The 24165-nt window shown below is 44.0% G+C and overlaps 2 protein-coding genes across 6 annotated transcripts in view; one reads left to right on the top strand and one right to left on the bottom strand.

Annotated features, from left to right (window-relative positions):
• LOC114861135 (septin-9-like) overlaps positions 1 to 23750 on the top strand; it is a 61156-nt gene extending 37406 nt beyond the window's left edge. For 4 of the 5 annotated variants that reach the window (XM_029160168.2, XM_029160172.3, XM_029160169.3 and 1 more), the window contains 9 exons: positions 16948 to 17154; positions 18601 to 18729; positions 18802 to 18883; positions 19143 to 19280; positions 20761 to 20878; positions 21445 to 21540; positions 21627 to 21723; positions 22329 to 22380; positions 22573 to 23750. In XM_029160168.2, coding sequence (XP_029016001.1) covers positions 16948 to 17154; positions 18601 to 18729; positions 18802 to 18883; positions 19143 to 19280; positions 20761 to 20878; positions 21445 to 21540; positions 21627 to 21723; positions 22329 to 22380; positions 22573 to 22711 — 1058 coding nt within the window. In that variant the 3' untranslated portion in view covers positions 22712 to 23750. Of the gene's footprint in view, positions 1 to 10697; positions 10843 to 16947; positions 17155 to 18600; positions 18730 to 18801; positions 18884 to 19142; positions 19281 to 20760; positions 20879 to 21444; positions 21541 to 21626; positions 21724 to 22328; positions 22381 to 22572 lie in introns of those variants that run through there. The other variant, XM_029160173.2, reaches the window with a different exon arrangement.
• Positions 2913 to 8118, bottom strand: LOC114861134 (uncharacterized). The gene is made up of 2 exons (XM_041071745.1): positions 8021 to 8118; positions 2913 to 7848 (listed from the first exon to the last, which is right to left on the bottom strand). Exons 1-2 carry the CDS (start codon positions 8053 to 8055, stop codon positions 3393 to 3395), a joined length of 4491 nt encoding a protein of 1496 aa, XP_040927679.1. The 5' UTR covers positions 8056 to 8118; the 3' UTR covers positions 2913 to 3392.
• Positions 23751 to 24165: the final 415 nt, after the last annotated feature.

The following is a 24165-nucleotide window of genomic DNA, read 5'->3' as shown; positions in this document are numbered from 1 at the left end:
ATCCCGTGCGTGTGTAGCTGTGAGACGTCATCTCTTGTTTTATTGTACTTCAGATCTTATTTCAGTACAGCAAAATGGCTCTCACTGTGAAAAAGTTACTCACACACTGAAGTTAGATCTGGTTTATGCTTCACCTCCTTAACAGATCCTTTTTTTTTCTGGTACATACAGTATATAGTGTAGAATACAAGGTTTCATTTCAGTGTGAACTCAAGAAAAATTACAAACATCAAATGTTAAACTTCTTGTATATATCACTGTCCAGTAATTTTAGCAGGAGTAATTTTAGCAGGAGTTTGACTTGAGTTTGACTTGTCATAAATGCATCTACTTGTGTGTTTTTTCTTTTTTTTTAATTTATAAATACAACTCTTGGCATAATTGAATGTTAGTTACTATGCAATAAAGCAGTACATCACCAAAATTTCCTTTTGAAAAGTAAATATAATTCATATGGATACGGTGACATTTTTAGTCCTCTTTTATTTTTTCATGTTCAAAAATGAAGAACAGTCGTGTAAAAGAACATAATAGTTTTTCCTAAATCAAGCTAAGCTTAAAACAAAGAGCTTTTAGAGTCTCTATCACTGTTTAAATCTTTTGTTTTGATTTTTATAAGTTGATAATGCTCAAGTGTAATGGTAAAAAATTTATATCTTAGCAAATAAGGACAAGTGAGAAAAGAGAATAATATACAATAAAATCAAAATTTTCCTCTCTGTAGATTTAAACATAAAAGCAGGATATACTGTACATATTCTTTAGCACGATATACTATTGAGTATTAACAAATTACAAAATAAAATGACACAATACTGATTCAAAGCAAAACAATCGGAACAATGTCTTGCCATTGTTAAGGTGTAGTCAGGTCTGAGCTTCCTGGTCATCTTTTCATAATGAATTCATAATGCATGAATTCTGCTGCCTCACTGGTCCATCACACTTTCAGAGGAACATTCTGTCCCTCAGTTTTCATTAGGTAGCAGTGTCTTGTCAGTTATTTTTTATGCCTACCTATTAACAAACCTATAATAATAATAATTACTATCAATAAAAAACAAACACCTAAACCAATGCATACATTACGTTTACAATCATCATTTGAGGCATGGGCATTTTCTGCGATCTCAATACCAAAATCAGTTGTCATGTTACTCCCAGATCCAAGCAGATGTGTGTTACTTCCAAATCCAAGCTGGGTTGTGTTTGAGTATCTGTCTTGGTTCTTTTGAGGCATCACAATAAACAAAAAGAGTCCAAGAGGAGCAAGGTCGCCCCATTTTTTTTTTAATCTTCTGAAACTGTGAATCATCAATTTCTCTTCCAAAGGTGTTCCTGATTTCTGTCGGAGAGCTTTCCAAAGAAAATTCCCTAATTTGTCTTAAAAGTTTTGAGGAGACATGGTAGGTATGTTCTGGATCATACCCTGTTTCTTCACTATGACAAGTCTCATAATGCTGTGTGATGTACACCTGGTGTACTGTTGTCCCCCTGCTCTCCTTCCTGACTCTAATTATGACACGTGACATGTTTCTTGTGTCTTTTATCCGTTTTTTAACATAATCTGGAAGTTCTTCAGATCTGCGTTTTCTGACGTTGCCAATTGTGTAGTACTGCTGTCCCTCAGGCAGTGTTTTCAGCAGCTCCTCATCGTTGTAATATGAATGGGAACCAAAATCTTTATTGGCTGGGTCAAAGGTCAGCCAGATGACATTATTATTGTCTATGTCAACTATGTTTGCAAACCAGTGGAGCAGACAAAGAGTCTCCTCTGGCACAGACTGGCCAAAATTGATCTCCTTTAAATCTTTGATCGTCTGGGGTTCTGGTGGCATCTTCATCTGGGTAATAAAAGTAATTGATAATTAATAACAATTATAAGCTGAAATGATTCAGTTGAGCTAATGTACTGTACTTGTTAAATATAGCTCTTCCTTGTGTACTTTATTTTTTTTACCTGCCTGATTCCTGATTTTTTACAACTTGTCATTGAAAGTGTTGGTATTATCTTGGCTCCAAAGATGCTTCACTGAATTTATTGCCACCTGCTTTTTTTATTACTCCAAAGTAAAATGGGGAAAAAGGATTATCAAAGCGCATATCACATTCTTGTGAGTGTGTCTGGCTAACTGCTGAGTGTGACCTCCTAGTTATCAATCATTTCCCTTTTTAGATATGTTCTGAATCATAACCTCATCTCCAGAATCTTGATGATGCTGTGTTATGTACAATCTGTCCTATCCTCTATGCTTGCCATCCTGTGTTCAGCTCTTTGATGCCAATTATGATCCAAAATAACAAAAGTATTTTTTTTCAGCAGTTTATGAATTTATTTTATTTTGTTCCGTTAGCATAAGACAAGTATTATTAAAGTTGTTTTGCTTCTGTTTTAATTAATTGCTTCTGTAATAATTTCATCATTATTGACCATTATTGTTCAGTACAATTTAGTTTGTTGTCTGAAAAGAGAATGAGAGTTTACCTTGACCTGTTAGTCTGCGGCTGGAGGAGTTGGGATTAATGTGAATAGTCCTTCACTTGAGCATTTTATGTTCTTTGTGTGAGTAGAGTTGCTTGGTTAAATTTCTTCCTAAATGAAACTAGCACTCCCAGGTATGACATGGCTGTTATTGCAAAGTTAACTTTATAGAGTAATTCTAGTAACCTGCTCCCTGTGGAACCTAGATTTCCCTGTGTTTTTCATGTGTAATGCTAAGAGATGTCATCCTAGAGTATATTGTTGTTTTATTGCACTGCAGATCTTATTTCAGCACAGCAATTCTGTCTCTCATTGTCAATATTACCCATTGTTGGATTCTCCAGTACGTTTTTACAAGTTTAAGTGGGAAATTGAGATGATGTGTAAAAGGCGAAGGGGAAAATGTATTCATTTTTTTATTAAGGTTAAAAATTAAGGTTTTAGCATGAAACTTACAAACATCAAAGCATACAGTATGTATAGCTACTACATATTTATGTCCAGTAATTTTAGCAGAAATATGACTGACCTTCATCTAGACATGAGACATTTGTATTACATTGTATAATTTTTATTTTTATGTTTACCAGCTTTAGATGATAAACCCTTTTTAAACATGACAGTTTTACATAAATCAAGCCAAGCTTAAAGCATAGAGTCTGCATTGCTCAGTTTAACCTGCTGAAGCTAATCTGCCAGGCAGCAGTATAATCTTTTATAAAGATTGTCTAGAGCTGGGTTTCCCAGATCTGGTCTCCAGGGCCACAACACTGGTTTTTCTTAATTCCTGCCCTACCTACTGTTACATACCTGACCTGGCTGAGATCTGAATGACTGATCACACCTGATTCTTGTACTCAGCAGTAGTTTGGCAGTGATATTTAAAAGAACCAGGTTTGCTGTGGTTTTATCACTTCCAGCTCGGAGTGCTTGCTTTAACTACTTCATCTCTGAGCATGAATCGTGCTTGGACTCCTTGTGCAATTGCCCTCCCTGAGTCGTACTCATGTACATCATAAGTGGAGTCCTCCCAATCATGGCATGGTTTGAATTTAGTCGCCCACTGCCATTGCCACTGCCAGTACCTGTATTCTTTGTTTTTTGTGTCTGCAAAGATGTAAAACCCCACCCAAGACTCTTTAAATTCTGACTTCCAGGCCTTGAATGATTTCTTCACATACAAACGGACACAGGCTTTACCATCTCTAACGAAGAGTTGGAGTTTTGCTTCATGTCCTGATATATTCACCGGTTCAGGATTCTTAAATTCAACGCTTCTGCATATTTCCTGTCCCACCCCTGTCCAGAAAAAGAACCATTTCTTTGCATTAAGCATGCGGGCTTGAAGGCCTTCATTCAGGGGTACGGTGGTGTCATAGCTGCCTGATTCTCTGCACCCTATGAACTCGTAAGACTTGCTGGCATCCTTGTCTTCGTTGCTTTTAAAAAGCACCACCATCCTATCTTGCTTTTTAGGATGACTAGGAGTATTACTCCAAACAATTCGGGCTTTTCCATCTGTACCAGTCACTACCTCGAGTTTTATGTCACCACTCTGCAGGACCTCAAGATCTTCTGAAATAATCCCTGAACCTTCTCCATCCATAGGAATTTGTGTGTGTTGGGGAATTCCAGCAGCAAGCGCAGCGTTCTGGGATGAGGATGATGCCATGTGTGCTGCAGGCTGAGATTCGTTGATCCAAATAACTTTGTGCATTTCATCTGCCCCAGTCATCCCCTCGGGTTTAAGCTTATCGCTCTGGCCCTGAAGGCCTCCTGTAGATATCTCTGTCATCACTTCATACTCTGGTATGCACACGGCACAACCACAACCAAGAGCAGTGATCTGGGACGAGGACGTTGCTACGTGTGTCTCAGGCTGATATTTGTGATGTGTGGGCATGTTGCTCCAAACAATCCTGTGTTTTTCATGTTCTCCAGTCGTCACCTCAGGTCTTGTCTCATTACTTTGATCCTGAAGACCTCCTATAGACCTCTTTGAACCTTCACTCATCACTTGATTGTCTCTGTTTTCTGGTATGCAAACGGAAAAAACAGGTGCAGTGGTCCGGGATGAGGATGTTTCTGCATATGTTGCAGGCTGACATTTGAAATGTGTGAGCACATTGCTCCAAGTCCTGCTACCTTTTTCATGTGCTCCAGTCATCACCTCAGGTCTTGTCCCATTACTTTGATCCTGAAGACCTCCTCTAGACCTCTCTGAGCCATCGACCTGGGACCATGGTGTGGCTACGAGTGTCTCAGGCTGACATTCGTTTTCTGCAGGAACATTTTTTCCAGCAGTTCTGCCTTTTTCCTCGGCTTCTGTCATCACCTCAGGTTTTGTCTCTTTACTCTGGTCGTGAAGGCCTCCTGTAGCGATCTCTGAACCTTCACTCATCACTTGATTGTATCTGTTTTCTGGTATGCAAATGGAACAAACAGGTCCAGTGGTCTGGGCTGAGGATGTGTCTAAACGTTTGTTACGTGTAGACATGTTGCTCTGAGCCATTTTGTTTTTTTCCTCTCCTCCAGTCATCACCTCCTTTTGACCATTTGTCTCATTACTGTAGACCTGAAGACCTCCTGCAAAGTGCACTGGACCTCCACTTCCCTTTTGCTTATATCTGCCTTTTGAGCTGTGCCTGGTGATTTGGGATGAGGATGTTTCTGCGTGTGTTGCAGGCTGACATTTGAAACGTGTGAACACATTGCTCCAGGCCCTGCTACCTTTTTCATGTGCTCCAGTCTTGCTATCTTTTTCATGTGCTCCAGTCATCACCTCAGGTCTTGTCTCATTACTTTGATCCTGAAGACCTCCTGTAGACCTCTCTGAGCCAGTGATCTGGGAACAGGACGTTGCTACGAGTGTCTCAGGCTGACATTTGTTTTCTGCGGTGACGTTTTTTCTAGCAGTTCTGCCTTTTTCCTCGTCTTCTGTCTTCACCTCAGGTTTTGTCTCTTTACTCTGGTTGTGAAGGCCTCCTGTAGCGATCTCTGAACCTTCACTCATCACTTGATCGTCTCTGTTTTCTGGTTTGCAAACAGAAAAAACAGGTGCAGTGGTCTGGGATGAGGATGTTTCTGCGTGTGTTGCAGGCTGACATTTGAAACGTGTGAATACATTGCTCCAGGCCCTGCTAGCTTTTTCATGTGCTCCAATCTTGCTACCTTTTTCATGTGCTCCAGTCATTACCTCAGGTCTTGTGCCATTACTTTGATCCTGAAGACCTCCTGTAGACCTCTCTGAGCCAGTGACCTGGGAACGTGATGTTGCTACGAATGTCTCAGGCTGACATTTGTTTTCTGTGGCAACATTTTTTCCAGCAGTTCTGCCTTTTTCCTCGGCTTCTGTCATCACCTCAGGTTTTGTCTCTTTACTTTGGTCGTGAAGACCTCCTGTAGACCTCTCTGAACCTTCACCCATCACTTGATCGTATCTGTTTTCTGTTAGAAAAAACAGGTCCAGTGGTCTGGGCTGTTTGCATGAGGATGAGTCTACACGTTTATGTGTAGACACGTTGCTCTGAGCCATTTTGTTTTTTTCCTCTCCTCCAGTCATCACCTCCTTTTGACCATTTGTCTCATTACTGTGGACCTGAAGGCCTCCTGCAGAGTGCACTGGACCTCCACTTTCCTTTTGCTTATATCTGTTTTTTGAGCTGTCCACGGTGGTCTGGGATGAGGATGTTTCTGCTTGTGTTGCAGGCTGACATTTGAAATGTGTGAGCACATTGCTCCAAGTCCTGCTACCTTTTTCATGTGTTCCAGCCATCACCTCCGGTCTTGTCTCATTACTTTGATCCTGAAGACCTCCCGTAGACCTCTCTGAGCCAGTGATCTGGGAACAGGACGTTGCTTCAAGTGTCTCAGGCTGACATTTGTTTTCTGCGGGGACGTTTTTTCCAGCAGTTCTGTCCTTTTTCTCAGCTTCTGACATCGCCTCGGCTTTTGTCTCTTTACTCTGGTCGTGAAGGCCTCCTGTAGCGATCTCTGAACCTTCACTCATCACTTGATCATCTCTGTTTTCTGGTATGCAAACGGAACAAACAGGTGCAGTGGTCTGGGCTGAAGATGTGACTACACGTTTGTTACGTGTAGACACGTAGCTCTGAGCCATTGTGTTTTTTTCCTCTCCTCCAGTCATCACCACCTTTTGACCATTTGTCTCATTACTGTGGACCTGAAGGCCTCCTGCAGAGTGCACTGGACCTCCACTTCCCTTTTGCTCATAACTGCTTTTTGAGCTGTGCACGGTGGTCTGGGATGAGGATGTTTCTGCCTGTGTTGCAGGCTGACATTTTATACGTGTGAACACATTGCTCCAAGCCCTGCTACCTTTTTCATGTGCTCCAGTCATCACCTCATTGCTTTGATCTTGAAGAATCTCCGAAGCTTCAGTTTCCTTTTGATCATGCTGATTTGTTGGGATGCCTACTGCAACACAATACATAGTGGTCTGGGAGGAGGGTGTTGCTGTCTGTGTTGTAGGCTGACATTCGTTAGGTGTAGGGACTTTTCTGCCCTTTACTTCAGTTTCAGTCATCACCTCAGGTTCTCTCTGCAGACTCCGGTCCCAAAGTCCTCCTGCAGGAATCCCTCTACATTCACTGTTCACTTGATTCTCTGTGTTTTCTGGTATCCCAACAGCAAAACCAAGCCCTGTGTGCAGGGCTGGAAATGTGGCTGCATGGGCAGCCACTCGGTATCTTTTACCTTTCTGAAAGAATTGTGTTTTCTTGGTGACTGTAAACAACAGAAGTTCAAGATGAGGAAAGCTCCACTGTTCATAAAAATCAAGTAGCTGGAAGTCTGTTGCATTGCTTCTAAATTCTGAATTGAGGATCCATAGTGATTGTTTCAGCTCAGAAAAACGTTGCATCTGTTTCAACAGGTTGGGAGTCACCAGGTATGTATTTCCTCTATCGTATGCTGCCTCTTGATACTCATTTGCCATATGCTGCGTCAAATAGACTTCTTCTACCATCGACCCAGCTCCATTTTCAACACCATGCTCGTTCACACTGAATATGATCCGGTCCAGGTTTCTTCCCACGTTCTCTCGCAGCTCGTAGTACATGTACGACGGAAACTCGTGTTTGTCACGGCTGAGGTCTCCAACAGCATAGTACTGACGTCCCACAGGCAACAGTCCGTCCTCGTTGCCGTAGCCATGTGAGCCATATTGTCTCTTTGGATCAAATGTCAGCCATATGCCATCGTCCTCAATTTTAACTGTGTTGGCAAACCAGTGCAGCAGCAGAAGGCTGTGCTTGGGCACAGAGTGTCTGAAGTTGATTGTCTTCAAATCATCAACAGAATCAATCTTGTTGGTAATTTTAGCTTGCTTTGGCTGATTAGACATCCTGCATAGATGTTTAAAAGGTTTTAGTTGCATTGCTCAGTGACAAAATCTAACTTACATACATAGGTACAGTAATAATGAGCAGACATGGATTTATGTCGTACAGTAATATGATAATGACATGCAAACCTGTTTCTAAATCTGAACTGTTTGAACTAATTAAAACAACTTACCTTGAGGCATTTGCTGCTTCTGGGGTTGTACGCATCAAAAAGGTTAAGAGGTCCTATGTGGTGATGCTGCTGCTTTATGTTTAACTGCTTGGATGAGCAGATGTGATGGTGAGAGCTGGGTGGTGCTGCTGCTTTATGTTTAACTGCTTGGATGAGCAGATGTGATGGTGAGGACTGGGTGGTGCCTGTTTTACATGCATGGATGCATGGTTGACAGACCAAGAACGTTTTAGTTTTTTGGCTTTTTTTTTTCTTTTTACAAAGCTGTCAAAGAGTAACTGTAATTCCAGCTGTAAAGGAATAATTCAATTATTTAAATATCCTGAACAGCTGTTTCCTTTCCCACTGCAACTTTTCCAAGAACCAGCAGGAGGTGCTGTCACACAGGTAGTTGGCCTCACACCTGGAAAACATCACATCTGGAGCTGTAGTTTTGTTAGAAACGCCACAAACAGATCAGGCCCCTCGCGCTCCCGGCATGTTTCATTGTGTGGAGCCGAGGCTGCTCAAACTGCTGTCAGAGCAGTGACGGTGGGATTCAGCTGTTGATTCGTGGTCTGAACAAGTACTGGAATAATGCGACGCCTTCCCACACTCACCTTACAGTAGGACTTGGGGGACAAAAACATGGAAACAAAAGGAAATTCTTTCTCTATGGTCACCACCCACATCTTTCACATAATCAGCACAAGACATTCATACAGAAGTTTGTTCAGGTCTGGTCTTAATTCTGCCACATGAAGCATTTATTTTCTTCCTTTGCTCTGTGCATCTACAGGAAAAAGATCTAATGCATTTAATATCCTGCACCCAGCGATATAATGATGATTCTATCCATCATCAGCCTCTGCACAACTGCATGGAACACTGTGAGGGGTTCACCAGTCTGCCCCATGCCCCGACTGCCAAGACATGACAGCATCTTGGCGCCGAGAGGCCACACGACCTCAGCGTCTGCCATTCTGACTCCTTAAAGTGACCCTCTTATCAGAAAGGTCCCATCCCCGGCAGGACAGCAGGCTCACACTACAGGCTTGACGCATGCTAAGCCTAACCTGCAGTAAATTTAACACTGCCAGGAGCTCTGGGAACAAGCTTATGAAAAATTTAACCTTTTGTTTTTCATATTTTTCTAATGAATATTAAAATGCCAGAGTTGGAATGTTGCGAGCCCATGCATTGTCCTCGTCTTTTTATCTTCCTACGCTGTGGGTTGCTTATCGTTCTAACCATGTAAATTCTGAGTAACATGGCTCTTTTGTCCTCCTCTGGTCATTTCGCATCAGCTGTGGAAAAGCTTTTCGTGAGCAAGGTTGAGGATTCAGAAAACCTTTCCTGTCTTTAGAGTATACAGACAAGCGGTGAGGTTATTAAATCCCCAGACCCCTGTAGAGAGACAGCTGGGAGCTCCTGCCAGTTGTATTTGCGTTTTAGTGTCTTCAGCTTACACTGAAAACCTTTTATTGGGCTGATAAAGTGGAGCGTCAGAGTGATTGAGATGAAAAGAGAGCGCTGAGGAGGAGAGGTTTTAAGAGAGGGGCCCCTTTTAGTTTGGGGGAAAATGTTCAGTTTCCCACATTGTAAAACTTATTTTAAGTCCTTATTTGGTAAGACCTGGTTGTGATCACACCTACAAAGCCATCGGCGATTGTGTATTTGTTTTTGGACATGAGGTGAATTTAAACAGGGAATTGAAACATTTGCAGGCCCTCCACAGTGCTCCAGATTGCTGACATGGGTTTTGATCTATAGAGCATCAGGTATTCGGCACTGAGGTGCCAGCGTGTGCCAGAAGCAGGGTTTAACTTGGCCACTCCCTCGATGAACTCTAACGAGATGAAGAAAATCCATCTTTCCAGTCTTTTTTTTTTTTTTTTTTTTTTTCTCAGCAACATGACTCCAGATCTTGAGGAATGCCGGTGCTGTCCTGACTGTGGCTGTAAGGTTTCACTCGCCCCTGCACTGGTGTGTAATTATACTTCCTGTGAGGCTGCAGACAGCTGTTTCCTCTCCTCTTTAATCATAGAAATATACTTGCTCCATAAGAACAGTAATCGACCAAAGTAATTGGTTTGCTCTCAGCTTTTTAAGAAATAAGTGAAGGGAAGCTATTCAACAAAACATCTGCAACTGTTGAGGCATTTTAGGGCTAAACTGTCTCTTGTCCCTCTTTAAAACTGACCGCAGACGCCTGCATGCACAAATGTGGACTCTGCAGTGGACAGCTTTCATGTATGAGATAGTGTAAAAGCAATCTGTCAGTAATATTTACATTTATTGCCGAGGTGAATTGGAACGTTTAGCTGCTGTGAATGTCATGCATTTTAACATAAAAACATAGAAGCAGCTCTAATGAGAGGCAGAAGGGTTCAGGTGTGTGTTGGATCAAACTCATGGGATCATAAGTCAGTCCAAGTAATCATGGTTGAATTATCCAGACTCTCATCCAGCACATACTGTACACACGCCCAAAATTTCATCCAGCTTCTCAGTTTTGAGCCAATTTATTTTTCCTTGCTCAGTTTAAACTTAAGCTTTTGACAGATACTCTCCTCTCGTCCACGGTCGCCTGCCAAAGTTTACGCTCTGCTATTGTCCGTGTGTGCTTTTCTCCCCTGCTGCTTTATTTATCGGCCGGGTCGGGGTATTTAAAGGAAGTGGGTGTGTCTTGTGGACGAGCGTGCTGGGTCACATGACCCAGGCTTGGGTGGGAGGGGCCGGCAGGGAGCAGCCAGAGCCACTGCAGAGTTTGGCCTCTTACCGGAGCGCTGCACTTCGACAGGGGACGACTCAGACACACACACACACACACACACCATACGGTGAGTGCTTCGCCTACCAGCAGCGTGTGAGCGTGTTTTAATGTTGCAGAGGTTGTAAGCGTTTTCTCTGTTGCTTCAGTGTTTTCTTTATCTTCTCGTCTGTTGATGAGTGTCTCTGCACGTTGTCAGTGTCCAGATGTTTGTGGTAATCGCTGTTAGTGATGTTACTAAATAATAGTTGTTCTTTCTGCGCCTGCTCTAATTAAAAGCAACCTTTTTTTTTTTTATGCGTTCGGTTTTGCACACATTCAAAGAGTCTGACACTGATTCATTACTGTATAATTAGGTGTGCACTTTAAAGCACTGTGCATGTCTGCACGTGAAGCCTAAAGGTTAGCTCAACACGTGGTCTGTAATGTGGCAGGTGATCATTTAGTCTCTCTCCAGTGTCTTTGACCAGGGTTGTTATTTTTTCCTTTTCCACATTGTGTTGGGTTACTCTTCCGTCTCTGGTGTTGTAGCGAGGGCTGTGTGAGCCTCAGGCCTCTCTGACGAGGCGGCAGCAGTAGGACGAAACCAAGCCTTGACGTTGTCCGGTCCAGCTTTTCTTGTCGGGGGTCAACCTGGCGAGTACGAGGCATAGCTCTGTGACAGTATCAAACCGAGGGGAAGCAGCAGCAGCCACCCTTCACCTTTCAACCGCCTCTGCTTTGCCTCACAGGCTGTTGAAAGCAGCTCTGTTGTGACTCGTGTGCTTTGCCAGGCAGGGTTAGACTGTGGGCTCTGACCAGTGTGATGGCGCTCTGAAAAGGTCATCGGTACCTTGACTGTCTTTGTGTCAGTGCGTGTTGCGAGTCAGCCAATAAACAACCGGACTGAGATTATGTATCACTTGTGGTATTCAGAATCATTACTCAGAAATTTTAAGTATTTCATGAATGTAAGCAGGGCTCTGTATTGTAAAACTTATCAGATGTCATTCCTCTAACTAGGAACCGCTGATTTAGTTTTCATTGTACTTTTAATACCTATGACATGTATTACCTGTATTATATAATATAAGTATAGGCCAGCTACCAGATAAATCTGTTGCGATCCTCAGTTTAGAATGTACTGTAGATCAGTCACAGTCCACAGTCCACAAATACTGCTCCTGAGAAGGACCAGTTTCTTATCAGAGCGCACACACACACACACACACACAGCAGCCTGTCAAAGAGCCCGAGGACTGTTCCCGGTTATGCTGTTGATAGTGATGGACATGTTTGTGCACATTCATGCAATAAAAAATTTGATCGGGGGGAAACTTGGATGCCGCCTCTTCTCGATGCTGAGAAGGAAGTTACTCAATGATCTGAGGAGATGGCAGCTTCCACTCAGATGACGATAGCCTGTTTTTTAGGTTAAGTAGTAGAAGGTGAACTGGAGAATTGAATTATTCCTGCCTGTGAAATGTTTTAACTGCTGCCTTTGAGGTGAGGCATGTGTGAGGACTGAGGTGAGATTCCTGAGCCTGGTCTCTTGCTTGGTTCTACACTCTGACCCACACACACACACACACACACACACACACACACACACACACACACACACACACACACACACACAGACCTGGCCTGGATCACCACCACAGCAGGCTAGACTTTAAAAACTGGGCTATCTATTAACTACAAATAGTTTCTCAGCCTCTCAGCGTTAAACCTCTGAAAACCTGCAACTCCTTGAGACATTTAGCTTTTGTGTCCACACAATAGGAGTTAATGTTTAGCTGGAGCTTCAGGCTAAAATATAGTTTTGTAAGGCAAACAGTGTTTACTAGTAGTATAAATAATGTGTGGTTGATAATTTTGAGTGCTCTCGTTTTTTTCAAATGCTCCTTTTTTTGCATTTGTTTTTTTCTCGTGACCTGCCTGGTGTCACACGCGGATAAAGAGCCTTGAAAGACAACAGCTCTCTTGTGTGCTACCACAATGTGGAGAAGGAACACATTCCTCTGGCACTCCAGACAACCTGTGGGCTCCTACTGTCATTACTCCAGCTGACAAACCATTCAAAGCAGCCCAGGCTGCAGAAGCTCCTGGCTCCGCTCAGGCGTCGCGTACTCACCCTTCACAGGACACTGCATGCGTTGGTAGTGAATGGAGGCGCTTCCAGGGCCAGGTGACACAGTGAGCGAGATGGACTCGCTGGGGTCAAAGGGCACATTGCTCCAGAGAGCTGAATAATGAGGACTTTGGGAACTGGGGCTCGCTGCACAAACACATGGACTTTAATAACACAGCAGAGCATGTTTGCATTGCCACCACTACAGTTTCCCCCTTTTATTGGGAGATTCATTGTCAGATGGTGGGAAAGCGTTGGCCTGTTTGTCTGTGTGTACATGCATGTTTGTGTTCCTCCCTGGGTCAGGGGTTTTTGGTTCTGTGCCGGAGGGCTTCTTGGATCCTCACGCAGTTTAACGCTAATTTAGTGGCCACATATTTTACTCTTTCTAGATTCTCACTTATCTTCATACTAGTCCTTCACTATATTGACTGTAAACAAATCTTAATTTCCCCTCTAATTTTTGTTAATGACAGTTAATTGTATCTACTGTAGCTCTCACACTTCTGAAAAGCTTCTGGGTCATCACCAGATGAGACTCCATACAAACCTTCTTTGTACTGAGAATGTAACCGCTAACAGATACAAATGGAGCAGATGTTTAATTGGACCCATGAAAAGCTTTAAGAGCCACGCAAACCCACAAATGACCCATTTGAGCGTATTAGTCCACCATTATGCATTTGATACAGACATGCAGCTGAATGACTTGACAAGCGCCCTCTTCACATGAAAGGCTTGTTTAAAGTGATGGATACTTATGCCTCAACAGATGCTTCACTTAAAGTGATACTGCTTTGAAGGACATGAAGATGACCTACGTTTAGTATGGCCTAATGCTGCATGAAAAGCACCCGGTAATAAAACGTACCCAATTCCTGAAAACCTGAATAGTCTTCTGATGAGTCATGTTGTCTTGCATAATAAACATAGAACCATTCTACTCATACAGTTTAGTATCATATACTGTAGGCATCTTTACTGTAGGAAAAGCTAGTGGAATTGTCTGCTTTGGTTTGACGTGCCGTGGTTCTAGGCCCAGTCTTCTTTGTCCAGAGGGTCAAACCGCTGCGTTGTCACAAGGACACTAACCTCAACGCTACTCTCTCCAGCCTAAACGGGGAACGTGACCCATGACCTGCTCACCACACTGTCAAGATCAACACCCTGGACAGCTGAAGCCTGGCCCAGTGGTTCTGACCGCATCTCCACTAAACATAGATGACACAGGGACTGCTCTCTTCATAGTTCTTCGTAGATTCGGTGCATATTGAGAAAACTATGAAATGGTTTCGACTGTATTTACATGTCTTTTTGGAGGGCTGTGTGTCGTTAGCGAGGAATGCTCCAGGCCCAAAAGTGGAATAAATCACAAACCCTTGTCTCCACAAAGTTTCCCTTTTTCCTCAATCCTCCTCCATTCTCCGGCTCGGTCCTCTGTCCTTCTCTTCCTACCTCCTCCTCCTCCTTTCCCTTCTGCGTCTGCTCTTTGTCTCGCCCTCATGCTTCCACAGATCTTCTCACTACTTCGAATTCAAACTTCCTCCCTGGGCTCGATTCTCCTCTTTTGTCCATTACTGAATGCTTTGTGGTGAAGGAGACTGCTGGACATATTTAGAGAAAGCAAAGCAATCTGATACAGCTGTGAGCAAAAAAGTTGTTCTTTAGTACATGTAATTGAAAACAGCATCAGCCCCGTTCCAATGAGTCATTCTCTGATTTCTAAAAGTAAATGTGCTTGTGACTCATCAGGAGCACATTATCCACGCTCTTTCCTATTGAAGTCTGATACAAGGGGAAACGGTTTAGAAGCTAATGGTTAAATTTAAAGTAAATCAATAATTGCTCTAAACATTATTCTTTTAAGCTTTTTTGTATTTTGAGCCTTTGTAAAGGACCAACACTGCAGATGGTTCAACGTGTCTCATTTAACCCTCTAGCAAAGCATTTAAAGCCAAACCTCATCCTTCTGCAGAACAGTGGCACTTGATGGAACTGGGGCAACATCCAGCAGCTGTTAAGCCAATGCAGCTACACATTTTTCATGCCGAGGTCATATGTCTCAGCATTTAAAGGGTTGGGCTCCAACTGTGTGTGACCTGACACCTGGGTTTACTGAAATCCATTACGGGGCTGCAGCACTTGGGTGGGACCTCACAGCGGAGCTGTATGAGCTTAATGCCTTTATCTGATAACTCCCATATCCAGATAAAAGCCTCCACCAGGGCAGTACGTGGGGCGGTCTTGCATCCACAGCTCACCCGTGTGGGACTGATGATGTAGTTTGCAGTTGATTTGAGCAAATAAGTGGTTTGTATTCATGCTAACAATGCTCTGACGGATCTCTGACTGGGGAAACCTGCTCTGTTGTTTGTGGAGTAGCAGTAGTGTAATGTATGTTTACCATTTTTAACGCTGAACAGACAGATTATGAACACAAGAGATGAGGGCAGTAAGCAACATTTGGTCTCAAAGCTACTGTAATTGTTTAATTACTAGCCAGATACTGGTAGGAAGATCACAGGGCAGTTTGTTTGCACAGATATTGATAAGGTTTGAATCTGTGTAATCCTCGTTGATTAGATGAATCCTGGTGTAATGCATTGGCTGGCATTGTTGTTACACAACAAAGCAACATATTATTGTCTAAATGCAGCCCTGCCATAAAGTCCAGTCTCCAGAACTGATGAGCTGAAACTGCTGAATGGCCCTTTTCCTGTTTCAGCTCTTTTACCATTTGTTTGTGCTTTTAAAGGAGAAGATGTATTGCAGTCATTTCATTGTTTGGCAAGTGTCTCTGCCCTTGGATGATATTTGAGAGCATGTAGGATGATCTTGAATCCAAAGCCTTTGATGCTTTATTGGCGTTGTGCCGGAGGCGCTCAGCGGACGAGGCCTCGTCTGTCAAGGTGAATCTCACCGCTGTCCAACGTCTCTGTCGCACAACGTCCAGTGGAGCAGAAGTGAAGAATGTCAACACAGGCAATGCGAAGCAGATGATAGGAAGTGAGATCATCAAATGGTGGAAGTTGGGTTGAATGGCATCATATGTAATGTTCAAGATAAAAGCCATATGGGAAATAGAAAGGAGGAAGGAGATAAAGGTGCGATAGCAGAGAAAACACTGGGGCAGTTGAACGGAGGAGACAATGAAGGACTAAACGATGTGATGGCGTGTACTTGTACAGGGGAAACTGATGGCAGGAGAGAATCTGTTTGTGCGTGTGTGGGGGGAGGAAAGGCAGAGCTGAGGTATGGGGTGGTGGGAGGTGCAGAGGAGAGGTGGAGGGCGTGAGTTGCAGTGAATTGCTGACTGACTGCTGGAACAGGATGGGGAAGTGGCGGAGGAGGCCCGGGCCGCTTCCATAGGTGGGTCCATGACACACGTACAGACACACAATGGGCCGCATTATGAAAGTAAAAGTGCTCGTTTCCATGGCAGTGTTTTTCTGTGAATGGCCTCCATTAATCAACTTGGTGCTAGTTTGAACTGGGTGGAGATTCTATAGTGGTGCCATTAGACAGAACTAGTTAGTTGGATTCGTGCCTGAGCTGAAATCCAACAGCTGTGACATTCTTGGCAGCAGACAATCGAGTTTAACGGTAAAGCTCATTTACACATCACATTTCAGCCATATCTGCCTTCCCTCTGTCTAGAATGGGATAGTCACTGGGCACTCAGCTTGACGGAGGCCTTGTTAGGGATCGCATGTACGTAACCCTGTACATTCCTCACCCGCACTGACTTAAGGACGTGTTACAGTCAGCAGAACTGCAGCCGCCCTTCGCTTGCCCACAGCTCAATGAGCCTTCTGTGATGAGAGCTGAATATTTACATTAAGGAATAAACTAGTGCAAAGTACTAATACTATGGCCTGTAGTCGTATATTGTGGTTTGCATTGACGTCGCTGGTTTTCGCTCTGCCCATCCTGCTGCAGTTCTAAATTTCAACTGTCGTGTCACTCCACCCCACCCCCACACCAGTGATGCGCTGTTCTTTTACCTTACACCTCAACGACTTCCCCCTGAGCTCTGTTTTAAGTGTCTGTTTTTGGTTTCAGGGCCTGAGGTGAATTCCAGCTACAGCACCAGTGCCATGTCTGAGGCGGCGGTGCCCGATGCCATGGTGTCCACAGTGGGCGGCCTGTACGGGGAGAAGGCCGGCGGCCCCGTGGTGGACTTCAGTTATGTGGGCATTGACGCAATTCTGGAGCAGATGAGGAGGAAAGCCATGAAGCAAGGTTTTGAGCTCAACATTATGGTTGTGGGTAAGTAGGAGCGTAAAGAACACTTTACTTACTGTAACACAAAGCGCTTCTGTGGCGGTGGCTGGATGAAACGTTAGATTATTACAGAGATAGCATGTCTTCATATTTGCATACAGTGTATATACAACGTCCAGTACCTCGTCACTGCTGCAGTAAAATGTGTGCGTGTGGCAAGTACTTAGAATAATGAGGAAGCGGCATTAATCAGACCTTGGTTTCTATGGGCTCATGGCACATGAATGTAAAATTGTGGAATCGTGTGCACGCTCACTGAAGATGTGCAGGTCAAGTCCTTGAGGTGAAGCCCAGGATGTGGAGATCACGCATAAATAGAGAGGATGCGTTTAAAAAAACAAACCAACCCAACAAGCTTTTTGCAGATGTGGTTTGATGTGTCAGCTGCTTTGGGGGGTTGCGATCAAAAGCTGTGAAAACAAGTCATCATGATGTTTTATTCCTCTGTCCTGTGTCATCATGGCACTCCAGTATATGTATTCATTTCTGCATGTGTTTCACCACTGATAAATATTCTATGTCTAGCCTTTCAGTATAAAGGCATGTTTGACAAGTGCTTTTCGCTGTCAGTTCTGTGTTTAAGCGTGTGTCTCCATGATTTAGTGTAGTTCTCAGTGTTGACTTAACCTGAAGCTGACCTGATTGTTAGTGGCCCACCGGGCCCCTTCACACTCTTCATTAATCTGTGGTCATGTTAGTGTGGCATGCAGGGGCCACATGTGGCCGTTTCAATGCAGACAGTTGTTAATGTCCCACACATATAATGTGACTGCTTCAACGCTCTCTACAACTACATCACCTTTAGTTCATGTTGTCCAGGTGGAATCCATTACAAGTGTGTTGTCATGTTTTTATAAGAAAACAGCAGCCACTTATGCGTGATTTAGTTGGAATCTAAAGGCTAATGTAGTCAAATAAAGTCAAAAGTATCTAAACCAGTTTATTTGTTGAGTCAAATACTTGCACTTCTTTATCCTGCTTTATTTCCTCCTCCTGGTGCAGTTTCCTTTTTAAAAAGTATCATAAAAATAAAGAGATACCAGCGTCTCCTGCTGATGGAGGTCATTGTGGTGAGTCACCCACATTATTAGGAACCACCCTCCAGAGCCGGGCTCATTGCATCACCGTGCCAAGGTGCTCAGTGCACATAAACAGTGGTGTCACTTTGACACGGTGTGTTTGGGTTGTAGTCGTCTATTGATGACTTTGCTGGACGTGTTTATGCAGACAGACGCCTGCAGCTCGTCGCTGCTTCCACTCAAACAACCAACGACTAAAACAGTAATTGCATATTGTTTGGGTTTATTATGGTGCTTGTTTTACAGTACACAACCGTAAAGTAAACACACTCAAAGTGGGACAGGGTTCTGTGTCTTCATCTGGAGGTGTGGGCCTTTCTCACGCTGACCCTCTCTCTGTTTCTCCCTATAGGACAGAGTGGCCTGGGAAAGTCGACTCTGATGAACACACTGTTTAAATCTAAAGTCAGCCGTAAATCTGTGTTGGCCACAGCCCAGGAGAAGATCCCTAAAACAATCGAAATCAAGTCCATCAGTCATGGTACGGCTCTTTAAGATGTCTGACCTGCGTCCTGTGTGCTGACGTTGACGGACCTTGTGTTTTTGGGTGCAGATGTCGAGGAGAAGGGGGTCCGAATGAAGCTCACAGTCATCGACACGCCGGGCTTTGGGGATCAGATCAACAACGAGAACTGGTACATTCCAATTCTGTCACTGTATGAGCGCTCATGAGCAGCAGCATTTCAGCGGTGTGTAACCAGATGCCTCTCCCCGTCTCTGTTGGTTTCCTGTTCCTCTCACTTCATGTGCTTATCTTCCTCCTCTCTGTTAACCTGACTCTGGGGCCCTTCCTCCTCCTATCACCCTTCCCCTTGTTACCTATGATGTGCTTCCTCCTTTCATCTCGGTTTCATCCGTTTGCCCCCCCCCCCATCTGCCGCTGACGCGGTGCAGCTGGCAGCCCATCATGAAGTTCATTAATGACCAGTATGAGGCATACCTGCAGGAGGAGATCAACATCAATAGGAAGAAAAGGATTCCAGACTCCAGAGTTCACTGCTGCATATACTTCATCCCCCCGACCGGACACTGGTGAGGACTGGTACAACACAAACAAACACCCGAGCTTCACTGTTGGATGCCTAAGATGCGTCATGACGTCCAGAAGTGTAAAATTCATTTAAGTCCTTATTAAGTCTGAGTTTATCTGAGCACTTCACTGTTTTATTACCCGCCTTCAACAGTGACCCCTGTGGAATTTCTTTGAAGACCACTTTTACTAGTCTGGTTTAAAAACCCTCACTTCAGTGCGCTTGCTCCTTTTTATGTGCCATTATCTGTGTTTTAGCTTTATTGCTCCAGTTGCTATCACTCTTTATCAAGCTGGTCCTGTCCAGGTTCCTCTGTGGCGTCGAGGCGAGGGCGACTTTAGTTCACGCACCGCGGTCAAGGCATCTAGAACAAAGGCTGCGCTGACCTTTCTCTCATTCAGGTGACATTACGTCATGGAAGTTGTGCAACCGCCTTTTCCACTGGCCGCTGCAGCGCTGTGAAAAATGAAAAACCAGGTTCATACAAGCTGCCTTTGCTTTCTACCGAAGCTGTGACGGAACATGTGATTGCTTTGCCCTCGCATTGAACGTTTGCGTGTCCTCTTAGTGCTGAGCAACATATCCCAGAACACTAGTCCCCACACACACACACACACACACACACACACACACACACACACATCCTGGAAGGATGGCTGTTCTCTTCAGGCCCTGCAGCAGTAAAATGTCCCAAATGTATCTCCCTGGGTCTCAGACGCACACATCTGGGTCTGATCGAACTGCGTAAACAGCCCCCCTCCCCACACTTCGCTGGTTCAGCCCCGCGCTGCTCAGAGCCCAGGGGGTTGACGCACACCAACCGAAGAAAAGAAGGCTTAGCCTGCACAGCTTCGTGTCCTTCTAAGTGATGCTCTCATTGTGCGTTTTATGGCTTCTTTTTTTCTTCATTTGTTTAACGCCACCAGAGTGCAGCGCTAGGCGCTCGGAGAATGTTGAAAGCAGCTGCGACCCGTCAGCCTCGTTTAGCCGTAGACACTAAAGAAGGCTCGCAGTCGATCCAAGTGCTGCCGCTTCACTTTGTGTCACGGACCGTCCTCGATCCAGCAGGCGGCTGGTGTGAAATATCCCCCCCGTCTGTGCCCCATTCCATGGTGATCCAACGCTGCAGATGTCACTGGGATCGGGCAGCAGCTGCTCAGCCTTAAAATGTTTATGGGAGAAAAGCAGGAAGGACACGACAGACAGAGAGTCTGCGCATGCAGTCGGTGCTGCGCTTCTCCTTTTAAAGTGAGACGAGGGAAGCAAATAACCTGGATGCTGCCCTTCACCCTCCATGTACAGTTGTTCACACGCACTGTGTGGTGTGGTAGGTGCAAGGTGAACCGAGAGAACATTAAACACTGGCCGTCAGCAGGAACAGAGAATTGTTGGCAACATCTGCCCTCTAGTGGATGCGATGCTACCCTGTTTTCGCACTCATGGATCCAGTTCTCATCTCTCATTGCCTTTGTCTTTCTCAGTCTGCGGCCTCTGGATGTAGAATTCATGAGGCGCCTCAGTAAAGTGGTCAACATCGTCCCAGTCATCGCCAAGGCCGACACGCTCACTCTGGAGGAGAGGGACTTCTTTAAAAAGAAGGTAAACCTGGTCCTTTTTAAAACCGTAGCTTGACTTGAATCATTTTTTTTGCAAACATCCTTATTTCCTCTCGTTCTCTCCGCAATTGCATTTTTTAATGTTTGTGGTCGACGAAGCAAAGCTGAACAGCCCCTGTGGTTTTTCCCCTCATTCGCTGGAGAGTTACACGACTCTGAGGAGCTTCAGCTTTTTTTTTTTTTTTTTTTTTTTCCCTGTTGTGCTTTACTTTCTGTGCTTTCTGTGTTAACACGACTGCAGTCTTTAATTAGCATGTTTGTACTGGCATGATCTTTAAGGAGCTCAGGATTTTCCCTGCTCTTATTAGCAGTGAGGTGTGTTTAGTCGTGCACACGCATCTGTATTCACAAGGAGACAAAGCCCCAAAACTTTACAGTAGATTACAGTTAATACGTTCTCAGTGAACAAAAACACCTAAATCTGCAGAGTACACAATGTATGTAAAAACTGCATCAAGCATGTTTTTGTTTCATTCTTCCTGCAATAACGACCTTTAGTTTGTATTACGTGAAACGCTGGAGGGTTAAGTTTGTTTAATCTGTCCCCAGATCAGGGAGGAGCTGCGAGCCAATGGGATCGATGTGTATCCTCAGAAGGAATTTGATGAGGACGCAGAGGACAGAATGATCAACGAGAAGATCAGAGTGAGGACTCGTTTGAACTCAGAACTCCTTCATCCTTCTAGATGCTGCTGCTATAATATCCTGATGTTAAAATGTCTTTCGTGCAGGAGATGATCCCGTTTGCAGTGGTGGGCAGCGATCAGGAGTACCAGGTCAACGGCAGGAGGCTGCTGGGGAGGAAGACCAAGTGGGGAACCATCGAAGGTATCATTGCCTTTCATTTCACCACAACTGACCCACAGTAGGGGAAGAAAAGACAATGGGTGGATGTGTAAGGACCTTAGTGAGTCATTCAGTTAGACAGTAAAACAGTGCTTCATTCAGTATCCAGACTGGTGTGTAACGCCATGCAGCCGATTCAAGGCTCCAGCAGACGGTCTGTCTGAATGAAGCCTGCTTTGTCTGCTGGTTACACCCCTCTGTCTCCTCCTTCATCATAGGAATGCTTCACATGCATATTGTTAAGGGTGGTGGTAAGGTCGTCCAGATTAACAGATCAGTGTGTCTAACCTAGTTCTGTTGGGTGTAGCAGCAGTGATTCACACGTCTATATTTAGTTAACTGCTACAGACAGGCGGCACCACCCCTCTGTCACAAGTCTCAGCAGAATGCGCCACACACTCACGGTACTGAGAGGAGAGAAGACTGAGATGATGGTTACTGAGGGTTTGTTAGGTCAGTGAGATCACAGGCTCCACCTAGTGGACTGTTTACGAACTCAGGCACACGGCATTTACAGTCTCTTCTTTCATCTACTTCTACATGAACCGTTTATGCCTCTAATATCTGAATGCTTCTCTCTCCTGTAGTTGAGAACATTGCCCACTGTGAGTTTGCCTATTTACGGGATCTCCTCATTAGGTGAGTGACTTTTGTCTCAGCCATGAACTTTACCAGTAGAGTTACTTTTTTGTAAAAAAGAAAAACTGTTAAATTAACACCAACTCTTTTTCAAATAAAACAGCAGATAAATGTGGAAACTGACATTTCAGTGCTTGAATATGAAGGATTACAAAGTCTTGATTTCTGTGTTTGTGTGTGGGTTTGTTTCAGGACCCACATGCAGAACATTAAAGACATCACTAGCAGCATCCACTATGAAATGTACCGCGTGAGGCGCCTCAATGAGAATAACACCGTGGCCCATGCTAATGGCGTCCCAGAGCATCATCTCACCGCCCACGAGATGTAGACGCCAGCCGCCCCGGTGCCGTTGAGCACAGCGTGCCGTGAGACTTGGACCTGGGATGGAAACCTATTAGCCTGCCTGAACGGCTGAACGGACGCTCCATCTGTTCCCAAACACTACCCTCTGTCTCGGAGAGTGAAGCGAAGTTCGGTTCTTCGTAACGTGCTGCAGCTCCTTTTTTTTTTTTTTTTTTTTTTTTATCCGCTTTAGATTTTACACTTTGGTGGTTTTTACCTGCAGTAATCGGCCAAATAATAAAACGCACCGACGCTCAGTACGTTTCAGTCAGAGTTGCCTTAATATTAACATTTTATTTTTGTTCCACTTTGATATTTTTAGAGTTCATATCACACAGACAGAGCTGATGGTCTTCTGTAGCGTGTTGGAAAGGGTCCAGACAGTCTTTTACCGGGTCGTCCGTCAGTCTGATGCAGCGTCGTTCAGTCTCCCTCTAGTTTCTAGTCCGTTTCACAGGTATTTTTTCTCTTTTCTCATCACAGCCGCGTTTTGCTTCAACCGTTTTTACTTCATGCCTTATGGATTTCAGGCCTTTTCAAATTCCCAGTGACAGACGTCATTGTTTATTAATGGAAATATCCTAAGAGTGATTTAAGATGAATAAGTATTTATGCACGAGATAAAATGTGAATGCTTTGTATCGGCTCATCGTTTCTTCTGATTATTCAAACACGCGTACGTTCCTGCATTGGGCCCCGACACAGTGCCTTATTTATTGGAGAATGTCTGTTCGCATGTTCAAACTGGAAAGAGCAGGACTGTTGGTGCCAAAGCTGACATTTACACCAGACTTTTATTAAATTGTTTTATTTCTGATCAATAATGTTCCACTGACCACCCTACGTTTTCTTGTTTCATAATATACCGAGGTTCTTTATTTGTCTCAACCATATATAATTCCTGTGTTGTCACTGTCGTGCTCTATTCTGTATATTCTCCTGTGTCCTGATACATTTTTTTGTACTTGTATTATTGATAATAACAAATGTTTCTTTAAAGAAATAAAGATTAAAGTTGTCTATAATTTCTATTTTTATTTAACTTTTCTTTTTTTCTGTGTGGTTTCATACATTTTAGCTTTTTAGAAGATGTCCAGATGAATATTTCCTGATGCCACACACACACACACACACACACACACACACACACGCCTCTTCACCAAGGTGTAACTCAAATTCTCCGGCTTAATTAACAGCCGTCCGCTTTGTAACTGCCGACTCATTTAGTTAATTAGTCACGAATATGAAATGCCAGGATTTTAATTAGCTTCTATTGTCAGAGAGAGAGAAGTCAGCTAATTTTCCCTCCTCGCTTGGCCTCACTTTATATTATAAAGGCCTGGTGGTTGTGTGATTTGACCCCTGTTGAAACAACCAGCAAGTTGAGGAAGTTGATGTGTGTGTGATGGTGTGATGAACGGGGCGTGTGACGGCTGGAAG

The sequence above is a fragment of the Betta splendens genome, chromosome 8, assembly GCF_900634795.4.
Source record: "Betta splendens chromosome 8, fBetSpl5.4, whole genome shotgun sequence".
Lineage (NCBI taxonomy): Eukaryota > Metazoa > Chordata > Actinopteri > Anabantiformes > Osphronemidae > Betta > Betta splendens.
The sequence above is the reverse complement of the archived record's forward strand: the minus strand, read 5'-3'. Positions and strand labels throughout refer to the sequence as shown.